The sequence below is a fragment of the Lissotriton vulgaris genome, chromosome 4_1 (genome assembly GCF_964263255.1).
Source record: "Lissotriton vulgaris chromosome 4_1, aLisVul1.2, whole genome shotgun sequence".
Classification (NCBI taxonomy): Eukaryota; Metazoa; Chordata; class Amphibia; order Caudata; family Salamandridae; genus Lissotriton; species Lissotriton vulgaris.
The window spans coordinates 2,133,705,240-2,133,719,378 of NC_141691.1; the positions used below are offsets into that span (position 1 = coordinate 2,133,705,240).

The following is a 14,139-nucleotide window of genomic DNA, read 5'->3' on the forward strand; positions in this document are numbered from 1 at the left end:
CAAGATGAAGTGTCTGTATTGTACCATGGTCAGAATCAATTGCGTTCTATTATGCAGTTTGCATGGACCCTGCAGACGCTTAAGGCTGGAAAAGTGCATTGGCATTACATGAATACCTCTTCTCTTTTTCCCCATTTAATTTGACTGATAAGCAACGTTTACTTTCAATAAAGGATGCCCCTTTTTCCCTGTTACACATTGAACGTTTGGAGTCCTTACCATTTTCGGTGGCGGAGGCCACTACTGCAACGTGGCTTATCCATGGATTAATAACTCTACTGTTTGCTCTATTCGAGTTTGAAAATTGTATGAAGTATTTTGCCATTGGTAGACACGAGCCGCTCGGTAGTTCCTATCTCCATGAAGCCTGGTCATTTCCCTTTACGTATAGATGCCTTAGGGATGGCAAGGAAGTTTATCTGAATGGTGAGGAATGCACTGAAACACCGGATCACTCATTAATGTGTAGACATATCCAATTACAGGGCTCCTGTAATCAAGACAAGCCTAATTTAGCCTGTGTTTGAAAGGTGCCCCCGTGCCCGCTATCATTGCCGCATTCACAATACTGGCAAATGGTAGTTATTTACTATTAAACAATGAGAATTGCTGTGGGTTAATAAAGGGCATTGCTTATGTCGTTACCGTCAGGTAGCTTGTGGTTTGCTGTAAAAATGTGATGTATCTGCCCAGGCATGGGAAACTGGATGTTTCCATCTGGCCGAGGATTCCGACCTTGAAAGCAGAGCTCAATAAGGTGAGTCGCATAACAGCTCTGTTGTCCCAAAAAGAAGTTGCCCTCACATCTGCTCATGAAACATGTGTCCTTCACATAGCTAACACCCGCACAGAGGTGCATGCTTTATTAAATACAGACCTCCCATTGCATTTCGGTGAGTTAATTCACACACATTTTTATGCATCCCCCACAACTGGGCTGGCGCACTTTTTTAAAGTGATTAGCAGCGGCCTTATAACTTCATTTCAAAGTATATTTGGGGTCATTCCCGCTTTATTTCATTTGATCTTTTCCAGCCTATTTGGTGAATTTCCCGTTTTACTGGCACTGGCGGCTGGCGTACTTTGCTGTTTTGTTTCATTCAAAATGGATGCACGTCCTGTGTTTCAAGACGAGCTGTCACTACTGGCACTGTTTCGCAACAAAATGCTTGAATGCTATAGAGTGCTGCCACTCGCCACCTTAAGTGCAGCTTATGGATTATCGTTTCGATTTTCCTATTTTACATGTGTCCATCCTGTCTTTTATTGCCTGAGTTGCGATTTCGACTGGGCCCTGGATTTGTGTCTCTGCAATACAGTGTCTCCTGATGTGAATTATAACCTGCTCATGAGTCCTTTAGTTTCTCATTAATTGTAGTGTTCTGACGGTGGGATTATGGCCTTCGCAGCGATGCATGGAATACTGGGTCATTGGAATGTGTTCACAGCGGCGCATGATTTATTGGCACACAGCTTCATTGAGAACCCACCGAGTTGCCCTCTGATGGTACTAGAGGCTCCGGTAATTGAAGAGCATGTATGTTCTTTCCTGCTATTAAATTGGATGAGAACAGTGAGTTCATATTGGAGACTGTTGCTGATTTTTTGCATATTCTATGTTAGGATGACGTCTGTCGTCACCTTTATTGACATTGAGCAACCTTTTTTTTTGGCATATGCAAACTTTTTTACATCCCAGGCCTATTGACTTTGCTTAAACCGAAGACTAGATTTTCTTGGTTATGAGATTTTGGCATTTGGGTGGAAATTTTTTTTCACTGACACAAATGTAAACTGACTGTCGTTCTTGAACTCTGCATTTCAAAACTTACCCCTAATCTTTTCTTATCTTATCCGTGCTCGGATCAAGGGAGGGTGTCATATAGATATGCTTTACCTACACACTGTGTTAAGTTAGCACAAGCTTATCGGGAGTTTAAATGCCATTTTGACTTTCTGCTGCTTCTGCACACGGCACATATTGTTATTTTAGCTTTGAGCCTAGTGGAGTGTTTTGCTTCACACGAGAATAATATGTTGTTGCTTCGGTATCAGCTTTGCTTGGTAAGCTATGTCTGTACAGTGAGTGCTGAGGCCTTCAGGGATACTTCAACACAGTGGTTGTTGTGAGATCCGATTTTCGCACGTTCTAGACATAACATACATACAGCTGCGGCCAAACTCTGGCTTTAGTCGCGTTTATTATTGCCTTGCACAGAAAATACACACACTTGATGATGCTTTGCATGCAGAGAGCTGGTAGAAGATGATGTGATCTCTTTCCACTAGGATCAGAGGTATGGGGCCGCCCTGCTAAAACCCAAAGAGACCTTCTTAGATATAAAATAATATATTAGCAAGGGAGGTTAAGATTTAGGTGCACTTTAGCCTTCTTCCCTTTAGCATTTTAACATGCTTTCTCCCTTTGTATTGTATGGACTAGTAACTATGCTGATTACTTTGTTTCTTATAATATGTTTGCTTGTATTAGCTAAGATACTGCGCTTGAGAACACTGCAACAGAAAATAAACATTTCAAAAGTGCACGTGTATTCATTTACTCCTCGTTCTGCATTAATATATTGGTATAACGAAAGAGTGTTCATTTGTTCCACGTTATCTGAGGTGTTCTAAGTCCATGTTCTGGTTTGTCTAAACATTGGGAGTGTGTAAGAACCAATGAGACACTGTTGCTAGTCTGGTAGGGGATTTTTGGGTACTAAGGTGAGTTTTGGGACACCCTAATTCACTGAGGTTCCAAGTCTCTGTGCACCGTTCTGTGTGAGAATTGAATCCCTGCGACAGTATTTTAACATGGGGTATGCTAAGCATACAAAAGTTTAGACTCGGCCTGCTACCTGGCACTCAGCACTCTCCACCCGGGCTGAAGGAGAAGGTGGACCCCATTTGCCACCTATGCGGGACACCATCGGAAGACCTGCTGCATCTATTATTCTCTTGCAACCAACTTTCACACGAACGGCTACAAATATTAAAAGTCAAATTCAACATGCGTGGAATTCGTACTAGGAGGCAGGCTGTTCTGGCTTGCTTTGCCCCAAGTGACCCTCAATTACACTGTGCTTTGGTAAAATTATTGACAGCATGCCAAAAGTAACTGCCTGAAATCAAAATATCGGATGAAGTTTAACTTTTAAAATGTATCTGTGTATCTATAAACAAAGAAAAGTATTTTAGAATCATGACACGCAACTACAGTTATAGCGTGCCTAAAAACTTGACTTATAATACCTGAATCTTTTCATTGTACAGTCTTTTTTACAGAATTTTTATGCTTTTCTAACAAAAAGAGTTTTATATACAAAAATTGGTTGTAATGAATTAATTTTGTGTTGTAATGGTTTTAATGAACTATGCAAATAAAATAAACATTGAAACTTGATGTCATGAGTGATGTAATATGTGACATCATTAGCAGTGCATTGCGGACGCGCAAGTTATAGTTAGCTGAACTAACTCTAACGGGGGAATGTCTATGGTTTTACATGAGTGAAATATCCAATTAACTACAACACCCCTGAAACCTATGGTTTTTTCAGTGAATTTTTAAGATTTTTTAAATACTAATTCCTAACTATAACATGCCTGAAACCTATTGTTTTTTAGTGAATTTCCAAGGTTTTTAAAATGCTAATTCCTAACTATAACATGCCTGAAACCTATGGTTTTTTAAGTTAATTTTCAAAGGCTTTTTAAATGCAAGTTTCTAACTATGCCTACAGGTGTATGACATGTGAAGAAAGAAGAAAAAACACACAGAAAGAAGGAAAAAAATGCAGAAAGAAGCAACAGAAGTCCTCAAAGACGAAGAAAAGTGCAGGAAGAAGGAAGACGTACAGAAAGAACAAACAGAGGAGCAAAAATAGGCCTTGTTGCAAAATCATCCTGTACCCTCAACTTTTTCAGATGGGTACTGGTGGTAACTGACTCTGAATAACCAGTCCTAGAGCCAGTGCTATGCTAAAAGACACTTAGAGTACAGTTAACACACCTACATACACTAGGGAACACTATGCGTTGGTCTACCGCAGTGATTAACATGACCTCCTCTATAAGCCCCTAGTATATAATAGGGAAGGGGGATTAAAACTACCTCTTAAAACGCACCACAGGGCGTATTTGCACAATGGTTAATGAAGGGGGGCTTGAGGTGACATGTGTGCAAACAAGCCCGGTGGCACGTTTTAGGTTCGGGTCCAACTAACCCACTAGGTACCTCTAGAAAGCACCACACACCTGCATTGCACAGAGGTGTAAAAAGGGGCACGGCCTGGACTACCTCTCTGCAACGCAGTGCAGAGGCGGTTACTGAAAGCACCTGTTGGGCTGGTTGGCCCCCAGGAGCCCTCAAAATTGAAGGGGAATTATTTCCCCAACTTAAAAAGTGCCACAGGGCGTGTTTGCACATGTCACCTCAGGCCCCGCCCTCCCTTCCCCACTGTGTAAACGTGCCCAGTGTCCACTTTAAGTTGGGAGATTAAGTCCCCTTGAATCCTGAGAGGCCCATCAAATTAGCCCACTAGGTACCTCCAGTAAGCGCCATTACACAGAGGTGTAAAAAGGAGCATGGCCTTCACCACCTCTCTGCAACACAGTGCAGTGGTGTTTACAGGAAGCACCCGGTGGGCTAGTTGGCCCCCAGGGTCCCTCTGGATTGAAGGAAAATTATTTTCCCAACTTAAAATGTGCTGCAGGGTGTGTTTGCACACGTCACCTCAGGCCCGTGCCCTCCCTTCACCTTGGTGCATACTGGAGATACCTGTTGGTCTAGTTGGGGACCCTCAGTATTGAAAGAAAATTAATACCCCAACTTACAACTCACCATGGGGTGCATTTGCATAATGGTGAGGGAAGGGGGCATGGCTTGGGGTGACATGTTTGCAAACACGCCCTTTGGTGTGTTTTAAGTGGAGAATTAACTCAACCTCAATCCTGAGGGTCCCTGGGGGGCCAACTAGCCCACCTGGTACCTCCAGTATGCACCAGGAAGCTGAGTTGCAGAGAGGTGTTCAGAGGCCATGCCTATTTTTACAACACTCTGCAATGCAGCTCTGTGGCGCTTATTAGAGGTACCTGGTGGGCTAGAATTAATTCACCAACTTAAAACGCGCCACAGGGCATGTTTGCACACATGCCACCTCAGGCCCCGCCCCCTCCTTTCACCACTGTGCAAACACAACCAATGGCGTGTTTTAATTTGGGGGATTAAGTCCCCTTGAATCCTGAGTATCCCTGGGGTGAAACTAGCCCACCAGCTACCTCCATTAGGCGCCACAGAGCTGCGTTGCAGGGAGGTGTAAAAGGGGCGTGGCCTCAGTACACTGCTCAGGCCACTTATGGCCCCGGGGACCCCATCCCCCGGGGCTTGGCCTTGTTTTTTTATTCTTATTTTTTTTTATTTTGGGGAAGGGGGGCATGTGGCCAGCTCGGGGACCCAGGCTGGTCTTCTCTGTTGGGGACCGTGGAGGGGGGTCTCTATCGCCCCATGGTCCCGCTGGCTTTCCACGTCCCTCGGGAGCCGGCATTGCTTTTCTACATGGGGAGCTGCTAAGATGCAGCTTCCCGTGTGGAAAAGCAATTTGGTTTGCATTTTGAAAGTGAAAGCAGGTTTCCCTGCTTTCTCTTTTAAGATCCAAACCAAGTTTGCATCGCGGCTCCTGCCCTGCCATAGCAAACTACAGTGTACCGGGAGTGGTCACCCCGGGACACTGCAGGAGCCGGCCCCGGGGGCTGGTGCTCCAGGGCCATGACAAGGCTCCAGGATGGGGCTGCACTGCCCCCTCCCACAATTTACAATGCCCCTGGAGTGGTGGTCTCCAGGGCTTTTAATATTTAGACCCCAGGGGAGGTGGCAGTCCCCGGGGTATGTGGTTTGGCACATATCCCGTTTTTTAAAAAAAAATAAAATCAAAATCAAGCCCTGGGGTTGGCAGTACACAGGGGTGCTGGGGGCCTTGAGCCTCCCGCTAATATTGTGGATAAGCCCAGGGGGTGGCAGTCCCCAGAGTTTGCAGGGACCTTTGAGCCCTCCCACATATTACACTAAAAAGCCCCAGGGGATGGCGCTTCGTTATTTTTTTCTCAGCAGGATCCACGCACCCTGCGCAGATTTTGCTGATTAAAAAAAAAAAATAATATTTGGGGGGCCCAGGAGGTCCTTGTGGGACCCCTTAAGCAGGCCCAGGGGGTCAGGGTGCTTCTACCCTGCCCCCTTTTTGCATTTTGCGCACTTGTTTTCCTGATTTCTTGTGCCTCGGTTGTACCGAGGCACAAGAAGGCTGCCAACACTTCCTGGTTTGGAGTGTTGACAGCCAATTAACATGAAGCTTGTCATGGGGAGGGTGGGCACAGTGTGCGCACTGGTTGCACGGATCCACCATGGCCATAGATATCACTATATTTATTCCTTTATTTCTCAAAAACTACAGAACGGATTTACCCCATTTTTTAAAAGTTTGCTTTCTGAGCGAAGTTGTACCTTTTTGCCAAATTTGGTGTAATTCGTTAAGCAGTTTTTGCTATAACAGTATCTAAAGTTTCCTATGGGAAAATGAGATTTTTTCACCACTATTTTTTGACTTTCTCTGGAACTACTCAACAGATTTACACCATTTACAAAAAGGGTGCTTTCTGAACTTTTCAAAATTTGCAAAATGTTGTGTCATTCCGTTAAGCAGTTCGGGCTGCAGCTGTGTCTAAATTTTTGTATGTTAAATAACTTGGCGAAAAAGCGTTTTGGGACTCCCCTTTTTTCTCAGCCCCCGCTTAATGAATCAGCTTCAAACTTTCAGGATAGGACCGGACCAGAGCTAGACATATGTTTTGAGAATTTTGCAAAGATTCGTCAACCGGGGCCAAAGTTATTGCAAATAAAATGTTGCTGATTTTCTATGAAAAATAGGTTCTAAGTATAACTACCTACTGGCGACCGCCAGTAGGTAATATATATATATTCCATTTTATATATATATCTATATGTTTAATTTTTTTAAGTTACATGTATGTATTGTAATTGGTAACGTTTACAAATAAATTTAAATAACGTTTTTTAAGTTAAATTTATTATTTTATTTTACATTATTTTTTATATATAAAAAAAGATTATTTCTACATCGATATTTTTGACAATATTTTTTTTCTTGACATTTTTGTACTTACCATTATGAAGATAGAAAGTCGATATTATTGAGAACGATATTTTTGTTTCGATACTTTGGTAACTCGATATTGTGGTTGTCAATATTCTATCAGTGATCCACTTACCGTATCAATATTCATGAGGTAGGTGTCAAATTGGAACTGACTGTGATTGAAGGCCCGTACAGGGATGGAGGCCTGCTGGGACAGTAGACCACAACGTCTGTGATCACTTCTTAAATTAAATCAACTTTTTTTTAAGTGCATCCTATTTTTCTTAAATGAAACAGAGCTACATTTATTTATTTTTTTTATTTACATTTCTTCTAAAGGGTGCAGTGGTTCAATGGACTTCTGCTTTCTCCCAAACAAACTTTTTTCAAAAATCTCACTCACCTGTTGCTGGTTGGGCCCCTCAGAGTGCCAAATGATGGAGCTTTGGGTGATTAAAAGTTGGTGACCTAGTGGGGCTAACCGGTCAAAGCTTCCAACCTTGATGCCAGCAATTGATCCATTGGGAAATTTAACCCAGTTTAGAATGTCATACTGTGCAGGCTTGTCAAAGGATATGTTCTCCCCAGTCAGTGTCTTAAAGTGTGTCTTCATAAGGAACTTGTTCAGCTGTTAAAAAAACAAAATACTCATCAATTAGAGAAGGTGCAGAATGATTGATTGATAAACTTTTAGTAGCTTGTATGTGCAGGAAGGAAGGTGCACGATTAAAACTCAAATAGTTTATCCCAGTAATCACATGCGATGAAAGACATTTCTATTTATGTATGCGCTGTGTGGTTTGCCCTCTGAGGGTTTGATCACAGCACAGAAACCAGACCTGGAGCAAGGATGCGAGAGTCTTTTAGGTGTAGCGCCCATGGACGACTTCAAGAGAAGAAATCAGACTGGCCATACCTGGATGCAAGGAAATATATTAATGTTAATGTTAATGTTAAAATCGGATTTATATAGCGCTCAGCTACTCCGAGGAGTGTCCCTGCGCTTTAACCAACCCGATGCAGAGGTCAGGGGCAGAAGAACGGACAAAAGAGTTATTGAGAAACAGCCATGGCTTCGGCTCCTTCCTGAAGGCTAGTAGTTTGCCGTTTTTCTTAAAACGTTTGGCTTAACGCTGCCTTGTAAATAAGACCCCCTTTCACCCAATGCTTAGCGTGAGAGGGGTGGCAGTGGGTGTTGCGGTGGGCGGTTCCCCAGCAATACCCATTGATTTTGATGCTGCCCCCTATTTACCGCGGCAGCATTGATGGGAGTCAGCTCCAAAAGTAAGACCTGGTCTTAACTTGGCGAAACAAGGAGGAATGCTTTATTTCTCCTTCTTTTGCAAAACGCCGTGGATTGTTTATGTTCAGGAAGGCGACCCTTCCTGCACATCAACAATCTTTAAAATGACATTGTAAATAAAACCCCCTTTCACCCAATGCTTAGCGAGAAAGGGGTGGGCGGTGGGTGTTGCAGTGGGCGTTTCCCCAAATTTACCGCGGCAGCATAAATGGGAGTCAGCTCCAAAAGTAAGACCCGGTCTTAACTTGGCGAAACAAGGAGGAATGCTTTATTTCTCCTTCTTTTGCAAAACGCCGTGGATTGTTTATGTTCAGGAAGGCGACCCTTCCTGAACTATAACACACACTGCTTAGAAGAGGGTGCAAGGGCTATTTTAACAACTCTGCACTGGATACATGCCCCTCACAAAGACTTAATTTCCACAAGAAATACCCAGGAGTCAGAAACACATTCTACTCACAGACAACCGTTTACTCAACAAGAAGAAAGATTGTGAACTAAGTGTAGTTGGATTGGACACGTGATACCATATAAACAGATGCACGTGCAACACATACCCACGGTGAGAATTTTCCCATCAGTTGTCGAGCTGTTCCACCACTATTACACTGCTCGCTGAGCAGATATTTTGTTAAATCTGAGCAGATATTTTGTTAAATCTGCCTTTTCACTTTTCACTATTGCTTTTAAGATTAGGGAGCTGAGAGAAAACATTAAAATCTATTCTTCTACTCAGTCTCACCTAATTTGATCTATTTCACTAATGTCACTTGCACTGCTTTTTCAGTTGTAACACTATATTGACGCCACTTAGTAAATAAAAATTGTGGAGTCTTCTTAATCGCACAGTCCTTTTCACAACTTGTGTGACTGTGTGCACACTAACTCCTGGGTAAGGAGAACCCAAATGATGTAATAGTGGTGGAACAGCTCGACAACTGATGGGAAAATTCTCACCGTGGGTATGTGTTGCACGTGCATCTGTTTATATGGTATCACGTGTCCAATCCAACTACACTTAGTTCACAATCTTTCTTCTTGTCTGTGAGTAGAATGTGTTTCTGACTCCTGGGTATTTCTTGTGGAAATGGACCCTTCCTGCACATCAACAATCTTTTGATTAAGCAGCACACATAGAAGTAACAAAACAACATTTCAAGATGTTTTATGTGCAGGAAGGGGGACCTTCCTGCACACAAACAATCTTTCCCTGTTAAGTGTAGCGCCCACACAGGGGAAACGCAGGGCTGCACCATATTCTTGTAAATATGGTGCAGCTCTTTGTTTCTGAAGTGGTGGAGTGGTGGAGTGTTTTGTTAAGCCAAGGAGGCTAGCAACACTCTCCACCACTTCTGTTGTATTTATATATTGAAAGAATTTGCAAGAGAACAAAAAAAGTTAATGGAAAGGTTGGCGCTGCATCTCCGTGATTAACTTTTCAATGATTGGTTTTATTTCGCAGAACGAGGCTCCTGCTCCTGCCAGGGCCAGACTGGAAACCCAAAGCAGCCCTGGCAAATGATTTCAGACCAGTGCCCATACTGTGCACACCAAGTGCAGTGAGTGAGCCTGACCACTACAAAGGGGGCTGTGGGAGGCTCTCCCACCAAAACATTTAGGAAACAATGGTGCAGTCTACAACACCTTTATCATGATATATTGAATTGTATTAGCTTTATAAAGAACAGTAAATAAAGACCTGACTATGCACCAGAGTACAACAATCTTTCTGGGGGTTCTTCAATGATTCCCGCACTATCACCCTCCAACCGTGCCTCTCATCTCTCCTTAGCGCCACTGTCACATGCATTCATTCTTTATAGAATCTCTCATAACATTGTAGGATGTCAGAGCACTGTACACCACACACATATAGAGATAGTGAATCAGACATGTAAATCAGTGTATAGAAAATGTTACATATGGCAAAGGTGTAGGATGCACATGTCATTCATACTGGTAGGCCTTTTTAAAGAGTGCTTGGTCTGGAGACGCTCAAACTCGGGATTCAGAACATAACACAGTGGTTAGCATTGACTTCAGCAACAAAAATGCATTTCACCCAAATAAACCTTTTTAGCAGCCTTGGGATAATTAAAGGCTGAGAAAAAACATAAGTCGCTAACTTTTACCTTGCAGTTTGCAAACAGCTGTTTGATGACAGTTAATAGGTCACTGTGCTAGATTGACGATTGTCATTTATGAACCGCAGAGTAACAAAAGAATCTCTCAGACAAAAGCAGTAACCCACTGATCTATGCATATAAAATACTGTTTTTTAAAATACATGGTACACATTCTTTGCAGTAGGCATATTAAACTTCTGTGCTACATTAGATAAGTCAGAGCTGCCACTGGACAAAACTCTCATCTCTCTCCAGCAGGGAGCAGGGATAACTGACGTCATCTTGACACTTTTATTGTACTTTGAAAACTGCTAAATATGCAAGATACTTTGCAGTGCTTTTAAAACTGCTGCCTGCGGACCCCCTGGGAATGTGTCAGGGACCCCAGGGGGTCCGCAGACCACACCGTGGGAAACACTGGTGTAGAAGAGGCACCACTGGTGCCTTTGAAGTGAAGTCCTTAAGTCTTTACCAAAGCCTCTCCGGGCAGGCAAGTGGCTTGGATTTGGGTTTAAAAGACCTTTGTTTCCAAACTTCCAGGGAAACTGGGGAGAGTTCCCTCTTATTCATTAAATTACAATCTCAAACAGCTGTGTATTGCAAGGGATGATGTAGTAAGACAGCCATCTGTAATAGTTTTTTTGTTTATTGTAAAAAATTTTATTTGAACAGGTCAACAGTCATAAAAACTCATCAAAACAGAAGCTATAATTATTAAAGTGGTTCACCTTGATGATATAGAAGCAGAAGGATGCGGCAATCTCCAAACTGGCACCAATAAGCCATGATAGAAATACAGACAATACATTATTTTACATTGCACATGCCCCAACGTTTCCTTTTAGTTCGACCTTAGCTGACATACTTTCCTCCAAACGCCTCCGAAAGTCTATGAAACTTTGTGTAAGATCTCGACCTTGATGTATGTCTTTTTTCAGGTTCCTTGGTTCTATATAATTTGGCCACCATTGCTGGAATGTTGGGATTACTTCCAAATGCAAGTTTGGAAGGAATATTGATCTAGCAATTAAAACAATTATATTTACTTTTTTCTGTGCAAGGGACCTACATTAATATCGGGTGCATACCCAAACACCGTTGTCTGGGCCTCTGTAGGCTGAGTCAGTTCTAAGGTATGTCAATAGTACTGCTCAATCTCAGCCCACAATTGCTTTATTCTTGAGCAGCTCCAGATGACATGGATCCATGAACCCTCGCCTTCCATCAAACGCCTAAAGCAATTTTCTGGGATTTGGGGGTTCATTTTATGTAGATAAGCAGGGGGTATGTACACCAACCACTTGGCATGTAGTTGCATCTGCCTGAAGTTTGCGTCTTTCATTGAAGTAAAATTAAACTTGCTAATCCTATTCTAGGCAGCAATTCAATCCTGGATATTTTCTTTGGAGTGCCACTGATCACAAAGCTTCTCATTCACTGTTTTAGCCTCATTTTGTCTGAGGATTAAGACCCAGCAACTAATAGATCTACACGTCCTGGGTTCTACCAAGTCCTCTACTAATTCCAGACTTGCCTGCATTCTACTAAGATCTAATTCAATTAAAATCATCTGATCTCAATGAAGGGCCATTGTGAAGTGTTTTTAAAATACCCAATCCTAGGTTCAATGGCACGCCAGACTTTCCAAACTTCCTCATTGATAAATCAGTGATCCTGCGGAAACCGCTACTCTCCCAATTTAAGACAACATTCTTCCCTAAAAGGGGTTGATCCTTAATATAGATATTGGCCGAATGAGTAACTCCAATAATCATGGGAATATCAAAGTATTATTTGAATGACTATTCTTTGCTATTTAAATGCCACTGTAAGGTCAGATAGCTACCGGTTTTAGTCACACTGGTGAGGCGTAAAGCCTCCATAATATGGTTTCCTGGAGAAACAATTTCAGGAAACCCAATTCCCTTTTGAGGATTTAAAAAATCTGAATGTGCAACGTGCAAAGGTTGAAAAGTAATATTCTCTCAGACCGGGGAGTGTCTGCCCCCCACTTAAAGTGACCAATATAGTGTGTCTACCGACATTCGAGGTGATTTACTAGCCCAAGTAAAGACTCAGAGCATATTCTTCATCATCTAAAAAGGGCCTAAGGAGTAGCAGCAAACAGAAAATTACACAAAGGAAAAACTGACATCTGAAGTAAGGTAACATGGCCCATTATTGCAATAGGTAGCTTATTCCATTTGGTAAATAGTACCGTAACCTTAATTTATTAAAGGGGTATAATTCAATTCAAATAAATCATTAACACTTTTTGAAAAATACACCCCTAAATAGCACTTAGGCCTGGAATGAACTTGAGGATGAAACACATAAAGTAAAGTGTCAAGTGTGCAGTTGCATAATAAAATCTCTGTTTTCAACTTATTAATCCTAAAGCCACCAAAAGCTTGGTATGCTTGAAAGATTGTGAAAAGTTGCTTCCGGTTCTCCATTTCATGTTTTACAAACCTCACAATGCCATCCTCATATAACTTGATAGAAGTCATCCCGATTATAAGTGGTACTGTACGTAAATGTGTCAGTATGGCAATCGCTAACGGTGCTATTAAAAGAGCAAAACGAATAGGCAAAAAGGGGAAATCCTGGCTCACCCCCCCTAGTCACCCCACAAGTCCTGATATAACTGGAAGTTATAATTGTTTGCTCTCTAGCACCTTTAAATCGGCTGGATATTATCCGGACCGAATTTGTAGGGGCTCCAAACTTCTCAAGAAAAATAAAAAGGCTCTCCCAACAAACCAGGTCAAACCTTTTCGCTCATCTGTAATTGTGATGAAAACAATATTGAAGATATTGGGCCCGATTCACAAATTGAATTTAAGACTCAATCCTAAACTTACTACTATTTTGGTATTCACAGAATTCACTCACTACTTTTGGTATTCACAGAATGAACTTACTACTTTTGGTATTCACAGAAGTTAGGATTTTGTCTTAAGTTTGTCTTAAGACAAACTTAAGACAGACTTAAGACAGACTTAAGACCATTACATGCATCACAATTGTGATTCACAATGTCGTATAGGAACAGTGCTACCAAAAATGCAAACTTCATTTACTAAACTTTCATTATCATAACATTTACAAAAGGTTTGGGGAAATGTCTCTTGAATCATAATTGTGATTTATAATGTGAACATTAGTGTCATTTACATAACAATAACTTTTTATTCAGAAAAATGCAATGATGAGTATAATTGGGTACCGGTGACATGTATGAATCATTTATATTTTTGTTTTTTATGTTGTGGACTAATTTTCATTTAAATGATAAACTGACCTGAGTTTTTCTCCATATTAACATTGACTATCCCCTGATGAAGGCCCGTTGCCCGAAATGCATTGGGCCATTGTACAAAGGATTAATGGATCAAAAATTGAAAAACAGAGAATACAAACATAAGAAATGATTGGTCATAATGAAGAAATAATGAACTTATAACATCATTTGACTAAATAAATGAAAATATTCAAAATAAACTTTATTGAAAAAATAGTGATTACTTGAATACAGTGCGCTTGGTATACAAGTGGG

General features: G+C 41.6%; 2 protein-coding genes across 2 annotated transcripts in view; both read right to left on the reverse strand.

Moving 5' to 3' along the window:
• The window catches only part of LOC147725218 (vomeronasal type-2 receptor 26-like), a 59,386-nt gene extending 51,622 nt beyond the window's left edge, over positions 1-7,764 (reverse strand). Inside the window, exon 1 of the mRNA XM_086918207.1 lies at positions 7,555-7,764. Within this exon, the coding sequence (XP_086774333.1) occupies positions 7,555-7,764 (210 nt within the window). The remainder of the gene's footprint in view (positions 1-7,554) is intronic.
• A 250-nt stretch (positions 7,765-8,014) lies between these two features.
• LOC147725219 (extracellular calcium-sensing receptor-like) overlaps positions 8,015-14,139 on the reverse strand; it is a 61,197-nt gene continuing 55,072 nt past the window's right edge. The window contains exon 4 of the mRNA XM_086918208.1: positions 8,015-8,067. Within this exon, the coding sequence (XP_086774334.1) occupies positions 8,015-8,067 (53 nt within the window). The remainder of the gene's footprint in view (positions 8,068-14,139) is intronic.